The 24956-nt window shown below is 33.3% G+C and overlaps 3 protein-coding genes across 4 annotated transcripts in view; all 3 read left to right on the top strand.

Annotated features, from left to right (window-relative positions):
- LOC116136704 (serine/threonine-protein kinase ATM) overlaps positions 1-12005 on the top strand; it is a 46168-nt gene extending 34163 nt beyond the window's left edge. The window contains 30 exon segments of the mRNA XM_031422375.1: positions 597-663; positions 738-812; positions 1352-1471; positions 1916-2080; positions 2155-2253; positions 3000-3151; positions 3246-3447; positions 3532-3576; positions 3676-3759; positions 4121-4204; positions 4735-4813; positions 4967-5073; positions 5183-5216; positions 5219-5250; positions 5490-5598; positions 5601-5635; positions 5710-5766; positions 5879-5938; positions 6742-6836; positions 6948-7056; positions 7683-7772; positions 8556-8635; positions 8718-8796; positions 8997-9043; positions 9183-9282; positions 9652-9783; positions 9907-10041; positions 10148-10213; positions 10688-10831; positions 11724-12005. Coding sequence (XP_031278235.1) covers positions 597-663; positions 738-812; positions 1352-1471; positions 1916-2080; positions 2155-2253; positions 3000-3151; positions 3246-3447; positions 3532-3576; positions 3676-3759; positions 4121-4204; positions 4735-4813; positions 4967-5073; positions 5183-5216; positions 5219-5250; positions 5490-5598; positions 5601-5635; positions 5710-5766; positions 5879-5938; positions 6742-6836; positions 6948-7056; positions 7683-7772; positions 8556-8635; positions 8718-8796; positions 8997-9043; positions 9183-9282; positions 9652-9783; positions 9907-10041; positions 10148-10213; positions 10688-10831; positions 11724-11801 — 2761 coding nt within the window. The 3' untranslated portion in view covers positions 11802-12005.
- A 1148-nt stretch (positions 12006-13153) lies between these two features.
- Positions 13154-16328, top strand: LOC116135330 (probable inactive poly [ADP-ribose] polymerase SRO5). 2 transcript variants are annotated; one of them, XM_031421032.1, is made up of 5 exons: positions 13154-14121; positions 14220-14458; positions 14602-14738; positions 14861-14956; positions 16094-16328. In XM_031421032.1, the coding sequence occupies exons 1-5, from the start codon at positions 13574-13576 to the stop codon at positions 16157-16159; spliced, it is 1086 nt and encodes a 361-aa protein (XP_031276892.1). In that variant the 5' UTR covers positions 13154-13573; the 3' UTR covers positions 16160-16328. The 2 variants fall into 2 exon arrangements, with proteins under 2 accessions (XP_031276892.1, XP_031276898.1); XM_031421038.1 differs by having other exon boundaries at positions 13157-14121; positions 16188-16328.
- Positions 16329-22973: 6645 nt separating this feature from the next.
- On the top strand, positions 22974-24468 carry LOC116135733 (myelin transcription factor 1). The gene has a single exon (XM_031421448.1). It carries the CDS (start codon positions 23242-23244, stop codon positions 24184-24186), a length of 945 nt encoding a protein of 314 aa, XP_031277308.1. The 5' UTR covers positions 22974-23241; the 3' UTR covers positions 24187-24468.
- Positions 24469-24956: the final 488 nt, after the last annotated feature.

The following is a 24956-nucleotide window of genomic DNA, read 5'->3' as shown; positions in this document are numbered from 1 at the left end:
TCTTATGCTAAATACGTAAAAATCTGATTCAAAACTTATACCAATATCTTTCCCTGGCGAGGCAATTGAAGCTTTGTAATAGTGTTGTTTAAAGAAGAAGAAACTTTTCAAGACTCTGAAATAATAGACCCACAAAGTGAAGCCCACAAATTTTACTTTATCCCAAGTAGATAAAACATCTTACAATTCGTATCTTCAAGAATTTTGTTAAAAAAACTGACCATTGACCTTTTTCAATCAACAATTTTCTCTTTGTTTCTTTTCAAAAAAAATAAAAAAAATTAGCATTGCCGCTGCTCATACCAATTGGTCTCTTATGTTGATTTATCAGTTTATAAAGTTTAGGATGTTGATGATTTTATACGTACTGGACCATTACATTGATGCAATAACATTTTCAATTATTTTAAAATTTGTATTATTCCCTAAATTTAGATATAACCATTAATTATACGACATAATGATGGATATTTATATTTTGCTTAAGTTTTTATCTGCTGATCTTGTGTTAAGTGTCTTGAGCTGATGACTGGAAAATAATGTCTCTTGGCTTGCTGCTGATGTGATCTTTTTGTCTTGTGTTGCTGGAATGTTAGTTGCTTGAGGGCATTTCAAGAAGGTGATTCTGCTGATTTTTTTGGAAAGCTAAGGGATTCAAAGCAGGTAGCTTTATCTTTTATTCATCTTTATTGATAGGTTGCTGCATGTTATGCACTTTACTTACTTTCTATTCTCAGGAGCTTGTATTGTCCGTCTCTCATGCAAGTGAGGAAAGCACCGAGTATATCTACTCAACAATTATTAAACTTCAGGTACCTAATTACTTGAACATGCTTCTTCTCATCCAGCAGACAGAAGGCCCCTACAGCTGCAAAGCTTTTAAACCTTTTAATCGGTCTTGGTCATGGGACAAGAGGCTTTCTGGGGCCCCATTTATACATTTTTTTAGGATTTTGAATTATGCACAAATGTGCTTTTTTGTGGGTTGGTAAGGTTGATTTTAGTCATCCTGGACAATTGTTAACTTCTAAAAGGCCTTATAAGTTATGTTAAACAGCTTTTAAGTAATCATCGTAGCCTCCATACTTTATTTCAAGCTATTAATTATATGGTCTTAGTCTAATAGGCTAGCAAGTATGTGATTAGAATTTGCTGAAGTTATATGTCTACAATGATTGCCTCTTAGGTCTTATATATGTATATAGAATTATTTGCATACCCTTGTCATGCCATGTAAACTGGAGTCTGTATTGGTATAAAAGGTGTCTGATTCTTTATTTTCTTAGTCATTCAAAATTTTGCCACAATTCATTTTTCATATTTGGTAGATTGTGATTTATTACTTGTCCAGATTCTTTATCATCTTGGTGTAGCTTGGGATATCCGATGGAAACGTTCAAGTGAAAGAATAAAATTCTATCCTGAGAAGCAAAAAATAATTTCAGAACCTGTAATTCCTACTATGAACCAGGTATTTGGGGTATCTACTCATGATTTTGGCAATCATGTTAGACTAGCAAGCTTCTTCTTGCCTGTTTATTTTGTAATTTATGTCACAATATTTATCTTTCTAGTAATACTTAAGTGCTCCTTAATTTCCTTTTTTTTTAAAAAATAAAATAAAATTTATATGATTGGATGGAGGAATTTTTCAAGCTCAGCAAACTTGAATCAATTGAGAGATATTAAAATGAAAGAGAATTTTAAATTTTTGTGAGGAACTGGCAAACAATGGAAGATATTGGCAATATTATAATTACAATTTTCAATAATGAATAACAACTCAGCCTATAACTGATTGCAGCAGAAGATCATATTGACCTTCTTTTTCCTCAATTTTAGTCTTTTTTTTTTTTCCGCTTTGGAAGGAAACAAACATCTTTTCTCTTTTAAAGGTTTTTAAATGTCAATCTAGTTGTCATGGCTGAATATGGACTGGAGCTCAATTTTGGACCGAACACAATTACATATGAACCTGTTAGAACCATTCACAGCATTCAGGCGAGTGCTACTTCAAATTTTGGGCTGTAAGGAGTGTACCATGCAACACCTATTGCAATCAGCATCCGCTCTTCGTAAGGTATCATAAGTACTTTCAGTATTAGGAAATCTGGATTAATAAAATTGTCTTATATGTGTTCAATTCTTTTACAGAGCTCGAGGTTTTCTCTAGCAGCTGCTGCTTTGCATGAGTTTAAGTTACTTTGCATAGGACCTGGCGAACAATATTCAACTTTATATGGGCTTGGGAGGGTAAAAAGTTTTCCATACACTTTCCCTATGGTGTCAAAACCATTATGTTTAAATTTTATTCTTAAATTCTACCTGTACTTGGATATTATCTTTTTTTCTTCTGTTACATCCTTTCACATAATTGAATGGAGGAAAAATAAGGTATTTTGCCACTTTCTATATTTGTTTGGTCACTTTTTAGAAATACACACGGTGGCAGTCTTTCACTGTTGTGTGCTTGCCTAACATCGTCAAATCATATGGCTTACATAAATACTTTCTCTTCTTTGATAGCATTAATATTTTAGATTATTTCTGTTGACATAGCTTAGAGTCTTCTGTTATTTTGAAGAATTTGACATGTCTTATTGCATTTCATAAAACATTATACTTTCCATTGGAGGGTTATCATGCAACATACTCTCTGAATTGCTTTTTTTTTTCTTTTATTGGATTGCCAAATCAGCTGACAAAAGGAAACCTAATATCTTTATTATTATTATTATTATTTGCACTTTTTTTCTCAACCTCTGATATTGATTGTATTTGTTAAAGCTAGTATAGACATGAAAGAGCATTCTTTTTCCATTGTTCCTTAGAGTACACGATTCTACTGTATATCTGGCAATGGGCACTTTCCTGGTTTCTGTTTATCAACCTTTATCATTTAAACACTTGCCTCATATGTTGTATGTTTGGTGTAGTGCTGATATGTTATTTAAACAAAATCACAACTATCAATTTTGTGATTATTTGTATAATGACAGATTGAAGAAGCAAAGCTATTGCGCGCCCAAGACCAGCATGAGATGGCCATCAATCTTGCAAAGTACATATCAGAAAATTACCAATTAAATGAAGAAGCTCCAGATGTACATCGCTTGGTTGGAAAGTGGCTAGCGGAAACTAGATCTAGCAAGTTATAAATCTGATCCTCTGTTTGATCACACTTGTTGCTATTTGTTTTGCCAAAAATTTAATTCTCTAATTGTGCAATGCTTATTAAATTGCAGCTCAAGAACTATTTTAGAGAAGTACCTGAAACATGCAGTTTCACTTGCTGAGGGTCAGAGCACCACAAACAAGAAGTCTATTGAAAGACAATGTCAAACTCATTTTCATCTTGCACACTATGCAGATGCTTTATTCAGGAGTTCTGAGGAAAGACTGACATCAAATGAATGGCAAGCAGCAATGCGATTAAGGAAGCACAAGGTAAAAAATCATTGGCATTGAGTGGGGTGGTGGGAGTAAGATTGATTATTGTTTAGCTAAGTCATCTGAATGTTGATTCTGCAGACGAGGGAGCTGGAAGCACTTATTAGACGGCTAAAAAGTTCAAAGGTTAATACTGACTTCTAATCCATTTCCTTTATGTCAATGTTATGATGGAATCTGAAGTTAATTCTGTATGTGATAAGTATTCATTTATAATAATTTTAGGGAGACAAAATTGACTACTCAGTAAAAATACAAGAGTTGCAAAAGCAACTGACAATGGACAAGGAAGAGGCTGAAAAATTGCTGGTATGTATACTATTTTTCTCACCTTCTTGGTGTAAGTATTAATGTGAATGTGTTCTCACATACTGCAGAGATTGCTCAAAACGTTCTATGTAAATATTGATCTCTTAACACTCTTAACAATGGTTTTCACTAATATATATATACTTGTTGAATTGTTTCACACAAAATAAATAATTCGTGATAAACAAATACTTAGTGGTCATTTTATCTGTCAGCAAATTTTTTTGGGATTAATGGTTTTCCTGGCAAACCATATGGATGCTTTAGAATTAAGTTGTTTGTTAGTCTTCTAAGAGGTATTTGGTTAGTTTAATCTTGTATGTAACAAATAAAAATTGCCTTATTGTCTTCAACTTCTCAGGATGACAGGGACAATTTTCTTGGCCTAGCATTGGAGGGATATAAACGCTGTTTGGTAATTGGTGACAAATATGATGTGAGAGTGGTACGCACTTTTAATCTGTGTCCTCTGTGGATGAATTGTGTAGAGCAATGACTGATTTTAAATGGTTGCTACTGTTATATGAGAATACAATGGTAACTATGATTAAATCTCAGTTGAATTCTGCTGTCTCAATGACATATACCTATGTTTCAGACGTCTAATGAGGTTTCAAATGCTATTTATTGATTCATAATTTAGCTGGAAACAAGTATTCCAACTTTTCAGTTTTCCTAGATCCTGAAATAATCATTTTTTTGGGGAAAAAAAGGGCTTATAATAATATTTTTATAAACAAATCTACTTATATATTCATAGATGGAAAATGAAATATCATGTGAAATGCATCTTTATTTCAGCTAGTAAATTGAAATACATAGTTGAAATTCCTCTGGCCTTGAAAAGCCTATTAAAATCATTTGATCCATTTTATCTGCTTTTGCTTTAATTTAATAAACTTCTAGCCAAACAAGAAAATCTGCATCATCGTTACTGAGTGAATTTGATGTCCTTTCTAACCATTGTGCTTTCAGGTTTTTCGTTTAGTGTCCTTATGGTTCAGTCTCTCTTCTAGACAAAATGTCATAACTAGCATGCTTCACACAATTGATGGGTATACTGCTACTGGCCAGCTTTAGTATAGATTATATTTGAGATATCACAAAACCAGTTTTTTGAAAATCTGGTAAAAGTTAGAATTTCCACTGTTTTTTTTTTTTTTTTTTTTTTTTTGTGTGATAATTGGTTTCTCATATCAAATTTTGCAGGTTCAGTCTTATAAATTTATACCACGGGTGTACCAAATTGCTTCAAGGATGGGGAGTTCAAAGGATGGTCCAGGGCCTCAAAATTTTCAGTATAAATCACATTGTGTTACTATTTATTAGTATTATTATTATTGTTATTGATAGTATTATTACTATTACTTTTGAAGTTAAAAGATAAATTTAATTTCTTCCTCTATATTATTGGTCCACACAGTTTGCTTTGGTTTCTCTTGTGAAGAAGATGTCCATTACCACCCATACCATACCTCTTCAGGTATTTTAGTTTTATCTGGAGGGCATTGTTTTTTAAAATATAAACACCAAGTTCTCCATTCTTGTGAAGAACCAACAATAGAAATTGAAATGTACTTCTTTGTATTTACAGCTGATAACAGAAATAGAAAGAGAAACTGTCACTTTAGTTACATATAATGAATTCCTGAATATTTCTGTTTTCAATTTTTCATATAAATCCATTTTTTTCAAGTCTACTGTTTATATATATTTCCTTTTTGAAATAGCTTCTAGCTCTAGCAAACGGTGATCGAATTAAGGCACAACACGAAGTAAAACTCTTTTGTGTGGATATGGATAAAAAGCTTGCAGCAGAAAATCTCTTGGAAGAGTTATCTCCTATCACGGACCTATAATCGACAAGTAATTTTCCGTTTGTAATCTTCGAAGTTTTGATTTTGGTGTTACTCATTAATTAACTATTGTCTGTCTACTACTGTGCTGAAGATGAAACAAATGGTGGATATTTATATCAAGCTTGCAGAGCTTGAAACAAGGAGAGAGGTTAGTCAAACAGTTCCCTGAGTTCTGAGCATCTCTAATTCTTACCACATAGAACAAGCTGCAGCTCTTTTTTTTTCTTGAATAATTACTTAGCTACTAGATTGTTGAACAGGATACTAATAAACGGATTACATTACCAAGAGAAATTCGCAGTCTTCGGCAGCTGGAACTTGTAAGTGATCTACTCATATTAATAACTTACCGTGTACAAGTTTGGTTCTAAAACAAGGTGGAGTGGCACTCAAACATGCTGTGATGGGATTGATAGTAGGTTGATGGTCTTAATCCTTAAATCTTAACTTTGCTTAGTGTTGCTGGATTCATGCACTTATATACTCAAATTTGCGAGAAAGGCTGAATCAAATATCTTGGAGACAGACAAGTTTCTAACAGCTGTACAGAATCTAAGGACAAACCTAAGATGTTTACTTTTATTGAAAAAATAGAGGAAAAACTTATTCACACTTATTCACTTAAAAAAATACATATCATACATCTCTAGTTATAGACTAACTCTAGATATCTTGATAACCTTAAGTTAGGATTATCCTAACTTTTAAATTTAAAAACTAGATAATGCCTAGATAACTCCTAAGTTTTCACATTCTTATCTTAGGAATTCAACATTTATAAATTTTAATGTGTTAGAAATTTGGCTTCTTCTTTGCCATCCTTACGCTAGCTAATTAGTAATTAAATGAGTTACAAAATGTTCAACAATGGCCTGATGGGCAAAATTACCTCTAGTATTACCGTCATGCTGGTGAACTTTACCATGCAAGACAAGTTTGCACAGGCACATTTACTTCAGGTAATGCCACATGCAAACAAATAAAATGTCATCCTAGTTTGCTTATGCTTGGAATAGTAATTTGTTGCCCAGAGCTTTTGTCAACTTGATTTTGGATAATTTTTCTTCTCTTACCATCTGATATTGTCAAAAGACTTAAAATTTCTGCTTTTGAACGATGTCAGGTACCTGTAGTAACTGCAACTGTTCCTGTTGACCGTACCTGCCAATATAATGAAGGCTCTTTCCCACACTTCAAAGGATTAGCTGATTCAATAACGTTTGTCTTTGTCCATATTCAGCAGTTTCATGATGCCTCATCATATTTTGTTTCTTTGTTTGTGAGCAATATCCGATGCTAATTTTCAGTTTCTGTTGGTGACATATGTAGGGTTATGAATGGTATAAATGCTCCAAAGGTGGTTGAGTGTTTTGATTCGGATGGTCGTAAATATAGACAGCTAGCAAAATCTGGAAATGATGATTTAAGACAAGATGCTGTAGGAATTTCATCTATCTTTCTATTTATATTGTTGAATTCTGCCATCATATCTTTTTTCCTACATTCCCTTTTTTTTAACAGGATACTACATCTTTGGTGTTGGAATGTGTCCTTTGCATAGTTACAAAAGATATTTGTCATAATTGCACTTAATATGAATCTTTATTCAATATCTGTCATTCAGAGGACATTTCCTATTGTTTTCCATGGCATAGGTGCTTGTTAGATAAATCTAATGGAAAAACTTCTGTTATTAGGATTGGACCAGTTGGAGTATAAGTACCCTTGCCAAATACTATAGTTTACCAATTTGGGATACTCTAATATATAATCTTGTTGCATGCTCAACTGACTAGTCAACAAATGAGTGCTGCACAGGGCCCAAAAAAATCTAGTAGGTAGCATAAATAGAAGTAATAGGAGTAAAGATAAGTCCTGATTCTTGTACCATGTCAGGCAGTCCAATACGAGATCTTGAATACTGATGGAGCTGGCCTTAGTATCTAATTTCATTGAGATAACCAGTGTCAGATACTCATATCTGATTTTTTTTTTTTACCCCTTAAGATTAGAACAAAATCTTTTCATGTTCCATTGACATTTCTAACAATGAATGATATGCAGGTGATGGAACAATTTTTTGGTCTGCTTAACACTTTCTTACAGAATCATCGGGATACATGGAAAAGAAGATTGGGAGTACGTACATATAAGGTACCTCTCCTCTTATTTAACAAAGGTTGTTTCACACTTTTGGTTGATTTAATTGAAAGGATGAACTGCTTGCTTTTGTTTTGTGGATAAAATTTTGGTATAAATTATGTGCCATTCCTACTGGAACTTTTTGTACATCAGTGAACCTAGCAATTGTTTTGGATATTCAATTAGGAAGAATCCTTGCATGCCTTTTGTTATACTGTCTTCTCTGAATTAATCTTTACCAAGTAATGCATATAAATTACTATTAACCTATTGGTCATCGCACTGTTCTTGCATTGGTATCGTGATTTTCTTCCCCTAGAATCCTTGTGGTTATCTATGATTTTTTCAATCTCCTATATAAATAGTTTTTCTTAGTATTTACCGTTTCAATATCTTTCACATTTCTACCCATGAAATTACTGTTTTTTTTTTTTTTTTTTTTTTTTTTTTTTTATTTTTCCCTGTGGTGATAGGAGTAATTCTGTATTATATTTGTGTCAATCTTCAAAGCCTTCCTTCTACATGACTTTGCTCTATTTGCCTTTTGACACAAAATATCTATCAATAGTTCTCTAGTCATGACGTCCTAATATAAATTTTATTAGAACCATGCTTAAACATCATTAGATTCATTTTATTGGACTGAAGTGATATTTTACAATGAATTCAATGGTATTTAAATATGGTCTTGAAAAACTTAATGTCATGATGTGGATACAAGAAATATAGCTCTTTTCTTTGTACAGAGTGTTTATAACTACATATTGGAATAAATCAATTTTGCTAATGAAATAGGTGGTTCCTTTTACTCCAAGTGCTGGTGTTCTTGAATGGGTTGATGGCACTCTTCCTCTTGGAGAATATCTTATTGGAAGGTACAAATGACAGTACTATAGAATTGTCTCTGATGTTAAAAAGGCTCATATAACATTTTCATCTAATGTTTTCAATTTTCAGCACGAGAAATGGAGGTGCCCATGGTCGTTATGGAATGGGAGACTGGACATTCATGAAATGCCGAGAGCACATGTCAAATGCAAGTATTATTTGTGTTTTTCATCATCATAATCATCATACTAATTATAAAAATGTCATCCAAGAAATTTTTCGACTATAAAACTTAAAAGGCATACTGAGCATTTAAATATAATTGATTTTTGTTTTTTTTTAATAAATTTGCCTTCATTAAACTTTAAATAACTCTTATGCTATTGTTTTTCCTTCTATCATTGATAGGAAAAAGACAAGCGCAAAGCATTTCAGCAAGTTTGTGGGAGTTTCAGGTTATTAATATTCATTTTTGGGGTAGAGATTCTAGAGAACTCTTAAATTTAAAAAAAAAAAAAAAAAACAAAAACAATAAAAACAAAGAAGAAAAGTACTATACTTTCTTAGCCTTTGAACTTAATTGACCTTCTGCAGGCCTGTCATGCATTACTTTTTCCTGGAGAGGTTCTTACAACCAGCTGACTGGTTTGAGAAAAGACTTGCTTACACACGAAGTGTTGCAGCTAGTTCAATGGTAGGTGATTCCACTTGTTCTGTGATGGGATACATAATTGTATTATGGTAGAAGAACAGATATAGAAGTGGACCAGGTGTGCATGAAAGCAAAAAACAAAAGCAGCCCTATTCAGGGTCAAAATTATGAAGACATGTATGGTTGAATATTTGAAATCTTTGATGTTGACCTGGATCTCTTATTATCTCAACCAAACCCTAGTTTCCCTACAAAATGAAACATTTTTTTGTTAATTTTGTGTGGACAATTTTTGCCATTTTAGAATGAATATGAATTTCATTTTCTAGATTTTTTGTCTGATTAATTACCTCATTATATCTTCAATGATCATATTTAGTAACGCTAGAAACTTCCTTTTATGCCCTTCAGGTAGGTTATATTGTTGGCCTTGGAGATCGACATTCAATGAACATCTTGATTGATCAAGCCACTGCAGAAGTTGTTCACATAGATCTTGGTGTTGCCTTTGAACAAGGCTTGATGCTCAAGACACCAGAACGGGTATGTTTTACTTATTGCAGTTTTCTTTCTGTTCTGTTCTGTGCTTATATCAGCCATTTTGTAATCTGGTTCTCATCTTACACAGCTTGCCTTTAGTTATTTATTTTTTCTTTACCTTGGCAGGTTCCATTCAGGCTGACTAGGGACATTATTGACGGCATGGGTGTTACTGGAGTAGAAGGGGTTTTTAGAAGATGTTGTGAGAAAACTCTGTCTGTTATGCGGACAAATAAAGAAGCTTTGCTGACCATCATTGAAGTACAACACTTGTCTCTATATATATTGCTATAACATATAATTCTTTCTTCTTTTTTTCTTTTCTTTTCTTTTCTAATTACTCATAATGTATAAAAATTCTCTGCAGGTTTTTATCCATGATCCCTTGTATAAATGGGCCTTATCCCCCTTGAAGGCTTTGCAGCGTCAGAAGGTAATTTAATAGTCTTAAACTTCATAATATAATTATTGCTGAAACCAGTAATGAAATCTGATTTTATTTTCTTAATGCAAATGCATAAATACACTTCTGAATCTAAATAATCTGATAACAATCAACTAGAATTATTCCTTATTTAAATTCAAAAGACTAGATAACACCTAGATAACAACTAAGTTTAAATAATAAGATAATAGCTAAGTTTAAAATTCAAACTTCTAATCTAAGAAATCCTACAATTGGGATACACAATATGAAATCGAACTGTTTGTAGATCAAATTCATACATACCTCATGATTTTCCTGTTGGCTTCATTTGCTCTTCATGGCTAATTTAGTCGTAGTCAGCCATATCCCTCTTCTTTGGCGTTTTAATTGAACTCTTGCTTGCATTTAAGTTGGTTCCAGCAGAATACATCAAAGGTCTGAGATGTGCAATATAATATTACTGATATTGGACCTTGATAGGAGTCGGATGATGATCTGGAGACAAGCTTGGAAGGCACAGAAGGTGAATATGAAGGAAACAAGGATGCTGCACGTGCACTAATGCGTGTCAAGCAAAAGCTAGATGGATATGAAGGTGGTGAAATGAGAAGTGTACATGGGCAGGTAATTCTCAGGTGTCAATGCCACATATGCATGTACTAAGTAATTAGTCTTTGTGCGAACTTTTCATTGTCCGCCCTATCGATAAGCTTGGGGTAAATCTCAATGACAACTAATTGGTAATTTGAGAGGATGACCAGGTAAGGTACCCAATTAATGGAAAATACTCGAAAATTGTAACTTTGGAAATCTAGCTCAAAACACCAACAAAAATATCATTATACCCTAAAAGATTCAAAGGGTAAAATTTTAGGTCAGGAAATAATGTGACCTTGACAACAAAGAATGCAACTTGATTGAGACCAGGGTAACCGTAACATGTGAGAATCAGAATACTGTCATTGAGTTCTTTTCTAGGTAAAAGTAAATTTTGGTCAATTTGTACCACCATTTGGGTTACATTCAAAACTTAAAATTTGTGTCATATCTCCCTAATAGCCTAGAATTTTGGGGTATTTAATTACATAGCAGCAACCATTAAATCTGCGAAGCAGCTAGTAAGGTTAAAGGTAATTTTACAGTGTCACTGTCGCATGCATGTACCTTTAGTATAAGTAAATACTGTTACATGTGTGAATTTTTTTCATTTACTGTCTCACTTTATGAGCTTGAGATCTACTAAAATATTAGAAACACATTAACATTCACACTTGTACAAATGGAAATAACATGATTACATTATCATGTAACTTGAAGTGATTCTAGATTTGCAACTGCATGCACATCACAGGAGAAAATGTTGCCCTCTAAACAAGCTTGTAATCTAATGGCCAGTTCATATAATTGCTTGGGCTTTTATGCTGCAATCAATTATTTTATAAATACAGATTTGCTCATTTATCTTTGGCAAGGATTTAAACTTGTGAGATTATATTTCTCTGTATTTTCTTTGTAGGTACAACAACTTATACAAGATGCCATCGATCCTGAGCGATTATGTCTAATGTTTCCTGGATGGGGAGCATGGCTGTGATACAATTAACATATACACTAACAGCATCTAGTCATCTTGTACAGGCGGCCATATTGTTTTCCCTGTAAAGTTATGTTTTGAGTTATGAGTGTTTATAATGTATATATACCGACTCATCTTGAAGGATAAGTAGTACAGAAGAATTGATACTTTTGAATAATTCAATCTAGAGTGACAAAAAGTTGTAGAGGAAGAATGACAAGATTTTGATGGAAATTTTCAATTAGAACTTTTGCTGCCAAAGTATTTCAAATTTATCAATGGTTAGTTTTATGGACTTCAAGTATAAAATAAGGACATTTTTTGGGGACAATAAAAAAGACCGAGGGGTATCTGTTCAGGCTTCTGCAATTGATGCTTGAGGCATATTCATTTTTAAAATTTATGATCAGAAAAACTACCCACAAATCACAATTATGATGAATTCCAGTTATATTTATAAAAAAAAAAATTAACCTGTTTATTCACTTTCAAAATAAAAATCAAATATTACAGCAGAATATTTGGTTAAACATGGCAGTTCCTGATCTATAATAAAATACATGTCAGGGAGGTTGCTTTGTGTCCATGTGCAAAGAGATCTTTCTAAAAATAGAGTCCAAAAGAATTGGACCCCATGTTCTTTTATTATCATATTGCTTTATCTTCTGTAGAAGGTGGATTTGAACGTGGCAAGGATAAGGCCGGTAGCTATTAGGGTTTTAAACTGTAGAATAGCCCATTGGTTGACCCGACCCAAGCAGTTTTCTTGGGTACTAAGCCACACCAACGGAAACTCAAAACTACAACTTTCTATTCCGTGTCCATATCCACAACCCTAACCATATTATGGTTACTTACGCAACCGCAAAACTCTTAATACAAAGAAAGAAAAAAAATTAATTAAACCGACATTAGCAAGTTGGTCACTTTCATTGTCTTGCCTAATATGGATTAAGCTGAGTCAAACCCAAATCAACTTGTCTTTATCATATTCATACTCGTTTTTACCTCTAACCTCCAGCTACTAGCACTACGTCCACATACACGTCACAAGCGATCTCGCGCTTGCCATGAGCCTATTCTTTTAAATAATTTTAAAGAATTGTTAATTGCATCTTAGACCTCCAACATTATTTGCAAATTGATTTCCTCAAGACCTTCAATCCCAAGATAACTCTTTTAATTACTTGGGGAAATAAATCACATATGCTCCAATCAATACCAAACCAGGCCCACTTAACAATGCCCCATCTAGAAAAAAAAAGGGTAGTATTGTCTTTTAACACAAGTTCAAAAATCCAACAGCTGAGGCTTAGAGAACGGGGTAGTACCGCCTCTCTAATTAGATTAGACCAAAACGACAGGCCCCAAAACCGCCAGCGCCGCACCGCCAAAAAACCCATGTAAGTATAACCCGAAATCAACAATGTGGAACTCGTCGGTTTCCATTAATTAACTATAAATACGTAACGCCTTCTCTGCCTTTCTCTCCTTCTCCAAGTTTTCACTTCTTATTCAAACTCTTCTCCAAGTTTCTTCATTCATTCATTTTTCATTACCTTTTCCTCGCGCTTTTGATTTTCCAATCAAATTTACAGGTTCTTATTTTAAATTTATGTTTTCGTTAGAGATGTATAGCTTACAGGTTTCTTGCTTTTGAATTTCTCCTCTCCTTACATCTTTCGTTTTTTGTTTTCAAATTCGTCGATTTTTCTCTGTAGATATTTGTTCTTATTTCTGTAATTAAATTATAAAATCTCTTTTGGTTTTTAATCTCTTCCTAGTTCAAAATGGAATTTACACGTGATATTAGCGTTTTAGCTTCTAACAGCCTAACAAAACACACATTAGATAGTCAGTTAAACCAACAAACATATACAAGGAATTCAGGTTTAGATACTACACATGATGATGACGATGATTCAGTAATGTCTGATTGTGAAAGTGCCAATTCTGGTTCCGCTTTTGATCCGCATCCATCACTGGGTGAGGGGTTGATTAGTTTGCATGAAGGAGACAAAGTTTATGATCTTATAAAACGAAGATTGATTTCGGGTTTGGGTGTGCTTGGGACACGAGCTGAGATAGTGGGCATTCAAAGAAACTCGTTCCCTGGTATTATAGGACAAGCTAGAGTCCAATCTTTTCAGATTTTTGCCAAAGCGTTGGCTAGAAAATGTGGGGGTGATGCAAATGTGAAATATGCTTGGTATTCTAGTACAAAATATGAGATTTGCAAGATTATACAGCATGGTTTTGGCTGTTGTGGGAAGCCTGATAACAATGGATTGTATGGTTGCGGCATCTATCTCTGTCCTGATGATTCACCCATGGAATGGTAAGCAATTGTTGTTTTATTTTATGATTTTTTATTTATTTTTTATTTTTTGAGTATTATTTATTGTGTTTGCTATTTGTGATTTCTTTGGTTTGCAGTGTGAAGAACTCTCTTGTAGATAAAGATGGGCTACGATATATGTTGTTGTGCCGCGTTATGTTGGGCAAGGTAGAGGTTGTGCGTCCTGGTTCTGATCAGTCTCATCCGAGTTCAACGGAGTTTGATTCTGGTGCAGACAACTTAAAGGTGCCAAGGAGTATATTGTGTGGAGCAGAACATGAACACTCATATCTGCCAGAGTACATCATAAGTTTAAAGGCTCCCTCTTCCTTGAAGGGTAAGTAACTCAATTTTTTTTTTTTTTTTTTTTTTTTTTTTTTTTTTTTTGGGAAGAATTTTAATATGAGCTTGTTAGATAGTGTTTTATTTTGGTAGTCCTCAGATGAGATTGTTAATCTTATTTGTTGTCTAATTGTGTAGGTTTTGGGAGAGCTCAGGAATTATTGAGAATGCCAACTTCACCGTGGCTGCCATTTCCAATTCTCATTTCTGCACTGTCGAAGTTTTTACCTTCGCCCACTATTGCTTTGATCAGCAAATACCATAGAGATCATAGAGTAAGTGCTTCTCCATTTTTTATTTTTTTGTTGGCTTGTACTGGTTGGGCTTTGTTTATTTTTTATTTTATTTGGTCTCTTTACAACTTCTTGATCCGTGTGCTTGAACTTTTGTTTTCCAGGAAAATAAGATATCACGGCGTGAACTCATTCAACGAGTGAGACAAATTGCTGGAGATCAGTTGTTGATTGCGGTCATCAAATCTTATCAGGCTAAGGTACTAACATAAAATTCATTTTTGTTATACTTAGCATTGTGGAGAAACTGTGTTTATGATGACTATGGCAATTATGTTTAGATACATAAGTAATAGAATTGACATAAAACCATTGTATTTAAAATGGTATCTTCAATCCTGTTAATTGGTTTTACAAGTACGAACCATTCTTGACGCTATCACTTATCTCGTTTTGGGAACCAGCATCTAGTTCAAAAATTTGTTCTTGCGTAGGGATTAGGAGTCTGATTACGAAATCTGATTCTCTCAGATTCATTATGTTCTTATTGAAGAATCTGCTTAACTAATTTATGCTGTCATAATTTTTATCCTGAATGAATTAGCTATTTTAATATCAGTTTGCAGGCTTAAGTTATAAACATGACTGGGTAAAGAAATTCTATTTCCACCATAGAGTTCCTGAGCAGTTCATTTACTGTTAAATTTACCTTGTTAAAATTATTTGTAGTAGTTGAGTTGGTAGTTAAAAATAATTTGATATAGTCAATGAAATTCGGTGTCTTTTTAGGACGGAGAAATTTTTGGAGTAGAGGTTATCCTATGTGTAATACTGGTTTACTATATATTGCCCAATGATCTCCTAAGATAGTGTTAAGAGAAATAAGCTATATTCTGCATCAATATGGGACCCTGGGTTGCTGTGGAACCCAGGTATAATTGCTAGAAGCAAGGCAGGCAAGCAAATATTGGTGGTTTTTTACTTGAAAAGGTAGGTAGAATCGTAGTCTGCTAAAAAGTCAGTTCTTGTACTGGTGTTATTGGCTTTATCATATATGCTGTGATTGGTGCGGTGCTCAAGGTTCTTTGTGGCGTATGAACTAGGCTGTAGTAGTGGAATAAAATCTAGATATGATGGAAGGAAAATGGTTTTTGTCAACTAGGTGATTTATATTGTAGGCCATAATTGAATATTCTTCCTCCTAGTGGATGTCATATCACTGCAAAATTATTTCGTTATTGAAAACACATAACCCCTTGGGAGCAACTTGATAATAATGCATCATTGTAGTGCCTAGCAATAATACTTGATTCGTCAAAACTATATTTGCAGCTAGTTAAAATCTCTATTTGGTCGAATATCTTCGGTATTTTAATTTTATGTACTTCTCTTTTCAGTTTAATTCGTCAATTCATTTAAATTTTGGCCTCTTTGACTACCAAAGTTGTGTTAGTTTATCTTGACAAAGAATCATGTGCTTCTTTTCTCCAGAAACTCTGAATACCGGCTGGAGTTGTACGAACACTGGCTAAGTGGAACCGGGAACTTTTGTACTGAAATAATCAGACTGCTGGCATTTAGACAAATCACCATTGAGATCAGGAAGAAGGAACGGGAAACTGACATGTGGATATTGTAGGGTTTGAATGCCACGCAGTTGGTAGTGTAGTGAGTAGTGTTTCAAGTGATGTAGTTGCTTTTCTCTATTAATATTAAGCAGTTTGTTGTTCAATTGAGTAAAGAAAATTTTCCACAGTTGTCTAATCTCATATCATGAACAGAAAATGATATTAGTTTGTACAGCACCAATAAGAAGATGTTGTATAGACCAAATCCATTCCAATGTTTTTCAATTGGATGGAAGAAGTTCATGGAAGGGTGAGCAAAAAGATAAAAGACAGTTGCCACAAATATTAATCCAAATTCCAATGCATAATTACGGACGAAAACAATGGGTGAGCAAAAACATGGGCAAGTAAAAACAATTGGCCCTTTGATTGGTTTAATTAATAAAGTATCAGATTAGCGGATTGTTACAAAAATTTACTGGCAATGAACAGTTAAAAAAAGTATAATATCAATCCATTAAACAATCTTTGATCCCATCAAACCGACCCTAGTCTCGTTTAGTTTAGTTTTTGTTTGGAGTGGTCGGTTTACATGGGGGTCTTCAAAACCACCAAGCAAATAAAATAGTAAAATATTGTGTGCTAACAATGCATTAGTTTGAGTGGTGGACTTGGACTAGGAGTTATGGCTATTCTTTGACTAGGCCCGTTGTGATCTTCTCACCCTAAATTTATCAAGAGAAAATCCCAAGACTGCTTCATATAAAATACTCTCTCATTATTCTAAGCCGCCGCCAAAGGCCCAAAACTGAAACTTGGCGGATACTTCATTCTTTGCCACGCCAAACAGAAAAGACAGGAAAGAGGAAGGTGATATTTTTTTTTTTTTTGAACAATAAGAGCTAATTAATTAGTTTTAGTCATTGATATTAGTATTACACGATTAAAAAGTATATCTTAAATCTTTTGATATATTAATACATATCATATGATACGATATGTATCCGTTTATATCCTTAAAAATATTAATACAAATCTATATGATTTTATTAATTTGGACTAAAGGTCGAAAAAAGTTTCGGATCAAATCTTGATCATCCAACCCGGTTCACTAAAATTTGCTTAAATTTATCCATTTGGCGTGGAGAAAGTAAAGAGAAAGATATGCTACTTATTTTATATGATAATTATCACATAAATGGAGATATAGGTATTGATAATGATCTTGAAAACGATATGAATAGTTAAGAAGAAATGATATAAATTCTTAATTTTGTAATTAATTTTAATTATGTAATACCATAATTTAAAGCTAATAATACCACAAAATTTGTTAATTAATCTTATGAATAATATTAATTTAAAAAAAAAAATATTATTTTATTAATTTAAAAAAATATAAATCCTACTATATAGTATGTGATACACTATCCAAAAAATTAGATTTTGAATACATGCGATTTGACAACCAGTATAGACGGTAATGAAAACAACATATTTTCCAGAAAAGATGACTTTGGTTTCCCTTGGATTTTTAATGTAAAAGCCGTATAACTTGGCTTCATTTTTGGAATAATTGTGAATTATCTGTTACAGTAACTCTTCTAGAACAATAGAAATTCCTGTCATTACTGGCTTCTATCAATCAAGACTTCACTATCATGCCACTGTCACTGATTTTGATTGAATCAAATTGGGTTTGGAATGGGCCCTGCAATTTCACGCCAACCCAACCAGTGAAGCATATATTTATCTTATTGCCAATTTCCCACACAACAAGAAAATCAATTTCCCTTTTTTTTCTTTTTTTTTTTTTATTTGAGGGTCCAAAAATATATACATTAGCCTTTTCATTGACTTTTCTTTTTCATTTCTTTTAATGTTTTGTCAAACCCATTCTATTATTTATTTATTTATTTATAATATAAAAAGTCTAGACTTTACTCAAGTTCCAGGTTTTTATCAGTCCACCCAGCCCCAGGTATTTCTGCGTCGGATTAAATTCATTACAAAGCATCCAAATTTATCATGAAGGTGACCGAAACGGCTACAAAAATAGGTTTTTGATTGCAAGAATAGAGAGAGGTGAAGTGCCCTTTACTTGATATCAAAGTATTTTCACAACTCAATCAATCTAAACGTGCTATAAATTATAATCATCATGATATATACAGCTACTCATGATGATAACCCACAACCCATTTATATAATTACAAATGACAAATTTTTCAATGCGGAAACTTGAAACTAGAGAAAGGAATGATCCAAAATATCATCATGAAAATCACTTGAGAAAATTAATTCTCTGCACTGATCAACATCAACGCATGACTCAACATAAAGTCATCAACCCATGACTCACCAAAGTTTTTCAGCTAATCAACATTTAGACCTAACAAAACTATCTCTGGGTAGTCGGGTAGTCAAGTGGTTCGACATAGACTTTTGTGTATATTATTTCAGAAGTCCTAAATTTGAGTTCTTTCTCGATTATTAATAGGGGTAGCCATTAGAACTGTTATCCGACCGATAATGAAATACGCATAAGCTAGTATAGACACTCTGATCATTAAAAAAAAGAAAAAAAATTAGAACTAAAAAGACTTAAAATAAATAAATAAAATTAATCAACTAATTAATACATAATTCACCCATGCGTTTCTTCCAGCATACTCATTCAAACAAATCATGCATATAATTGTTTTAATTAAGTTTATAACAAAAACCCAAATATTAATTGTTTAGTAGGTAACACCAAACATATGTTACGTAGTAATTATTTAACCCACTTATTCAGTAAAATATTATTTGGTGGGTAACATCATAAACCAAAGTTGGCTGGTTTTTCTTTCCCAACAAGGCTTTCAAATTATAATATATAATTATATATACTATATACTTGCAACTCTCCCACGTTTTGGTTCTACCAAGTGTCGCATGTTTTCTTCTACAGCTCAATTTCGTGCAATATCTGCGGCTTAGATGAGATGTAAAGTTGGGCTACAGATTTTACTGTCTTTTTACTTGTTGAACTTTGATGGAGAATAGAATATGTCTCACGTCTGTCTTTAATAAAACCTTAAACACAGATATAAATGTAAATGGTATTTAATTGTGGTTAAGCTAGTATGAAAATGGTGAAGTGAAGTTAAAGCTGAAGGTCATTTTCATGAAAGGAGGGGGGTGGTGGCTGGCTGGCTGGCTGGCCTGGCACTGGCAGCCAAGAAAATGGTGGGAAAAAGTGTGAGGCGTTTGAACTTCACACGTGGTGGGCAACCAAATTTTCAGACTGTGACAACAATCCGCCCATTGATGGTGGTCACCGCCATTCCCTCACCTCACCTAGGATTTCGTCAAACCTTGGGTAGGAATATGGCGTTTACTCCATATAAAATAATCTCTCATTATTCTAAGCCGCCGCCAAAGGCCCAAAACTGAAACTTGGCGGATACTTCATTCTTTGCTACCCCTAACAGAAAAGTAAGAGAGGAAGGTGATTTTTTTTGAACAATCAGAGCTAATGGTTATTAGTATCCTACGATATGCGATATATATTCTACGATACAAGTCACCAATAATATATATTAAAGAGTATATCCTAAACTTTTTGATATGTTGATATGTATCTTACGATATGATACATATCTGTTCATATCTTTAAAAATATCAATACAAATCTATACGAATTTATTAATTTTGGCTCAAGGGCCAAAAGAAATTTCGAGTTAGATCCGAATCACCCAACCCGATTCACTAAAACCTACCCAAATTTACCCATTTGGCTTAGAGAAAGTAAAGAGGAAGATGTACTGCCCATTTTGCGTGATAATTATCACACATGTGGAGATATAGGTATTGACATTGATCTTGAAAATAATATGAATGGTTAAAAAGAAATGATAAAGATTCTTAATTTTGTAATTAATTTTGATTATGTAATACTATAATTTAAAGTCAATAATACCATAAAATTCGTTAATTAATTTTGAAAAAAATTATTTTATTGATTTAAAAAAAATATATATCCCACTATACAATAGGACACGTGATACAAGGTTAAAAAAATTAGATTTTAAAATACATTATCTATTCGATTTGACAACCAGTATAGACAATATGGAAAACAACATATTTTCTAGAAAAGATGGACTTTGGTTTCCCTTGATTTTTAATGTAAAAGCCGTATAACTTGGATTCATTTTTGGAATAATTGTGAATTATCTGTTACAGTAACTCTTCTAGAACAATAGAAATTCCTGCCATTACTGGCTTCTATAAGGCTTCACTATCATGCACTGTCACTGATTTTGATTGAATCAAATTGGGTTTGAAATTTCACGCCAACCCAACCACTGAAGCATATATTTCTATTGCCAATTTCCCACACAACAAGAAAATCAATTCCTTTTTTTTTTTTTATTTGAGGGTCCAAAAATATATACATTAGCCTTTTCATTGACTTTTCTTTTTCATTTCTTTTAATGTTTTGTCAAACCCATTCTATTATTTATTTATTTATTTATAATATAAAAAGTCTAGACTTTACTCAAGTTCCAGGTTTTTATCAGTCCACCCAGCCCCAGGTATTTCTGCGTCGGATTAAATTCATTACAAAGCATCCAAATTTATCATGAAGGTGACCGAAACGGCTACAAAAATAGGTTTTTGATTGCAAGAATAGAGAGAGGTGAAGTGCCCTTTACTTGATATCAAAGTATTTTCACAACTCAATCAATCTAAACGTGCTATAAATTATAATCATCATGATATATACAGCTACTCATGATGATAACCCACAACCCATTTATATAATTACAAATGACAAATTTTTCAATGCGGAAACTTGAAACTAGAGAAAGGAATGATCCAAAATATCATCATGAAAATCACTTGAGAAAATTAATTCTCTGCACTGATCAACATCAACGCATGACTCAACATAAAGTCATCAACCCATGACTCACCAAAGTTTTTCAGCTAATCAACATTTAGACCTAACAAAACTATCTCTGGGTAGTCGGGTAGTCAAGTGGTTCGACATAGACTTTTGTGTATATTATTTCAGAAGTCCTAAATTTGAGTTCTTTCTCGATTATTAATAGGGGTAGCCATTAGAACTGTTATCCGACCGATAATGAAATACGCATAAGCTAGTATAGACACTCTGATCATTAAAAAAAAGAAAAAAAATTAGAACTAAAAAGACTTAAAATAAATAAATAAAATTAATCAACTAATTAATACATAATTCACCCATGCGTTTCTTCCAGCATACTCATTCAAACAAATCATGCATATAATTGTTTTAATTAAGTTTATAACAAAAACCCAAATATTAATTGTTTAGTAGGTAACACCAAACATATGTTACGTAGTAATTATTTAACCCACTTATTCAGTAAAATATTATTTGGTGGGTAACATCATAAACCAAAGTTGGCTGGTTTTTCTTTCCCAACAAGGCTTTCAAATTATAATATATAATTATATATACTATATACTTGCAACTCTCCCACGTTTTGGTTCTACCAAGTGTCGCATGTTTTCTTCTACAGCTCAATTTCGTGCAATATCTGCGGCTTAGATGAGATGTAAAGTTGGGCTACAGATTTTACTGTCTTTTTACTTGTTGAACTTTGATGGAGAATAGAATATGTCTCACGTCTGTCTTTAATAAAACCTTAAACACACATGTAAATGGAAATGGTATTTAATTGTGGTTAAGCTAGTACTCAAATGGTGAAGTGAAGTTAAAGCTGAAGGTCATTTTCATGAAAGAAGGGGGGTGGTGGCTGGCTGGCTGGCTGGCCTGGCACTGGCAGCCAAGAAAATGGTGGGAAAAAGTGTGTGGCGTTTGAACTTCACACGTGGTGGGCAACCAAATTTTCAGACTGTGACAACAATCCGCCCATTGATGGTGGTCACCGCCATTCCCTTGCCATACTTTTATATGCACCTTTAAAGGTTCTACAATTTTTTATATAAATACAAAAAAAAATTATAAAATGAAGATGATAGAAAAGTTAGTGACGTAATTAATCTGATTTAAAGGTATTAATCCCCGCGGATCCTAGAAGATTGAAACTATCAGTCGAATAAGAACTCTAATGGTCACTTTTGTTAATAATCGTAGGGATTCAAATTCGAGAGACCATATTAAGTCATCTTCTTGCTTTTTTATCCTCAAGAGAACTCGAACTTAAGAGATCATATTAGATCATTCTTTCGTTCTTTTACCATTCAAGAGACTCAAGCTTGAGAGACCATGTTAGATCATCCTTTATTCTTTTTTCGTTTATCCACGTAAATATATTTGTTTTTTGTGGGTACTTTGATGAGTTCTTATGACAAATGGAACCAACCAAAAATCCTATAAGATTTTGATTAACTCATAATAAGAATCATCTTCTTCCTGGATGTTGGAGGAAATGGAAGAAGAAAGCAACTTGACATGAAACTGAGACCAATGAAGTTTGGAATTTTAGATGATGTAAAAACTTTTGGTTATCAAACACATGTGAACTCTTCCACGTATGGACTCAGCTCGTGTTACGTGTGAACAAAGTAACAACTTTCTCTCTCAGTTACGTAATACAAACTCCCATTAAAATCACAATACCAAAACAAAATCTTCTGTTCTGTATATTAATATTTCTTTATAATATTATCTACAAACTATTTAAAAGTCTTCAAAGGTAAACGGTTTATTGGTCATACAAACCAAACGCCACGCCTACCTTTACCAAAGCGCGTATAAATGTTTATTTCGATGTTAATTCTGAATTATGAAATGGTTTTAGAAGCACTACCACTATATATATCTCACCTCTAACCCCACACTTTTCTTCATTTCAACCAACCTCTTTCTGTTCTATATATCAACTTCTTTCTTTCCTCTTCATTTGTTTCTGCTTTTTTTTAGTTTTTTATAAGCGGCTCTGGGTACTGGAGTTTAGAGAAGAATAATATAGGGAGCAATGCAGGCAAGTCCACTTCTTTCTTTGTCTCCAAGCTCTCCGAGCTTTAACAGCTACTCTTCAGCCAATTTTGCAGAGATTGCAGCGAGAGTTGTTGAAGAATTCAGGAAAGAATCTGACTTGGATTCGAGTATTTATGAATGGGAAACTGAGAGTTTGTTTTCAGAAGAACGAGAACAAGATGATACTTTTTCTGACAAGAACGTGCAGGATTCCAATAAGAATGTCCAAGATGAAGAAGAAGAAGAAGAAGAAGAAGAAGAAGAAGAAGAGGAAGAATTTGAGTTTGCTCTTGTTTGTAGAAGACCTGACTCTCCTATCTCGGCTGATGAGATCTTCTGCAACGGTCAAATAAGGCCAATCTACCCCGTTTTCGACACATCTTTGCTCTTAAACGACACCGACATAAATCAAAACACTGAAAACAACAACTCTTCATCAACTAGGTCATCATCGTCATCGAAAAGCTCCCATCGCTTACCGCTTGGAAAGCTTATGAGTGAAGAACGGGAGAGTACAACTTCTTGTTCATCATCTGAAGCTGAGGATCTCGACAATTTACAGCCGGGAACCTACTGTGTGTGGACACCAAAGGCTAATTCTCGTCATCAAGACTCACCGGGAAGGTCATGCAAGAAGAGCAATTCTACCGGATCTTCAAAGAGATGGAAATTCAGAGACTTTCTTTACAGAAGTAACAGTGATGGCAAAGATACATTTGTGTTCTTGGCACCAAACAAGAAGACTAGTGATAAAAAAGTAGCGGCTGAAGAGAGCGGTAAAGAAAACAAGGGGAAGGTCAAAGTTGTTGAAGAGCATTATGTGAAGAACCACCAAGCCATTAAAGAGGAAGACAAAAAGAAGTCTTTTTTGCCTTATAGGCAGGACTTGGTGGGATTTTTCAATAATGTTAATGGCCTGAGCAGAAATTTGCATCCGTTCTGAGTTCATCAACATTTCAAAGGTGGCTTATTTCTTCTTCTTCTCCACTTCCTATGTGAGTATAATATAAGTCTACTGGTGACTTGTTAGAATTTTTTTTTTTTTTTTCCTTTTTTTCTTTATAAAGATAAAATATATATGAATATTATTAGTGGGTTTAAACTTTAAACCAAAGTCAAGTTTTCTAATTTTATGTAAATATGAGTGGTTTATCTCTGTTTTTTGTTTGTATTTGTGTTTACATTTTGAGAGGAGAAGAATATACAGGAATGGGGTTTCTGTAAATATTTTTGTTCTGGTGAAGCTTAGTTAATTGAAGTTGAAGGGTTTCTATTCAGCACTTTGTTATCTTCATAAACTGACAAACTCAATAGGGTCGGCTGTAAAATCAGAGACTTGACTCTGGTTTTAAATGAAAATGAGTTTTTGTTTTGACAAATTTTTGTGGGTCTCACACGTTAATAGGATTCATTTCAGAAACGCCATTTTTTTCTAAGTCTCCTGCCAAATGATTCTGGATGAATGTTTTTTCAATGAAGGGTGCGGTTCTAAGAGAAAAATGATTACTAAAGCTGGTTTATAGGAATAAAATTCTCTCTCCTGATCAATTCTGGTTTCTGATATTTTTTCTGGATTATCCAAACACAACTCAATGTTTAAATTTACTTCAATATGAATGTCAACTCTTCTCTTCAGTACACATTTTAATTTCTAGAATTTGCATAGTTCAAGATAATCATAACAAGCTTTGAAAATTACATAGAAAACTAAAA

The sequence above is a fragment of the Pistacia vera genome, unplaced genomic scaffold, assembly GCF_008641045.1.
Source record: "Pistacia vera cultivar Batoury unplaced genomic scaffold, PisVer_v2 Contig109, whole genome shotgun sequence".
NCBI lineage: Eukaryota > Viridiplantae > Streptophyta > Magnoliopsida > Sapindales > Anacardiaceae > Pistacia > Pistacia vera.
This window is presented reverse-complemented; position numbering and strand designations above follow the sequence as displayed.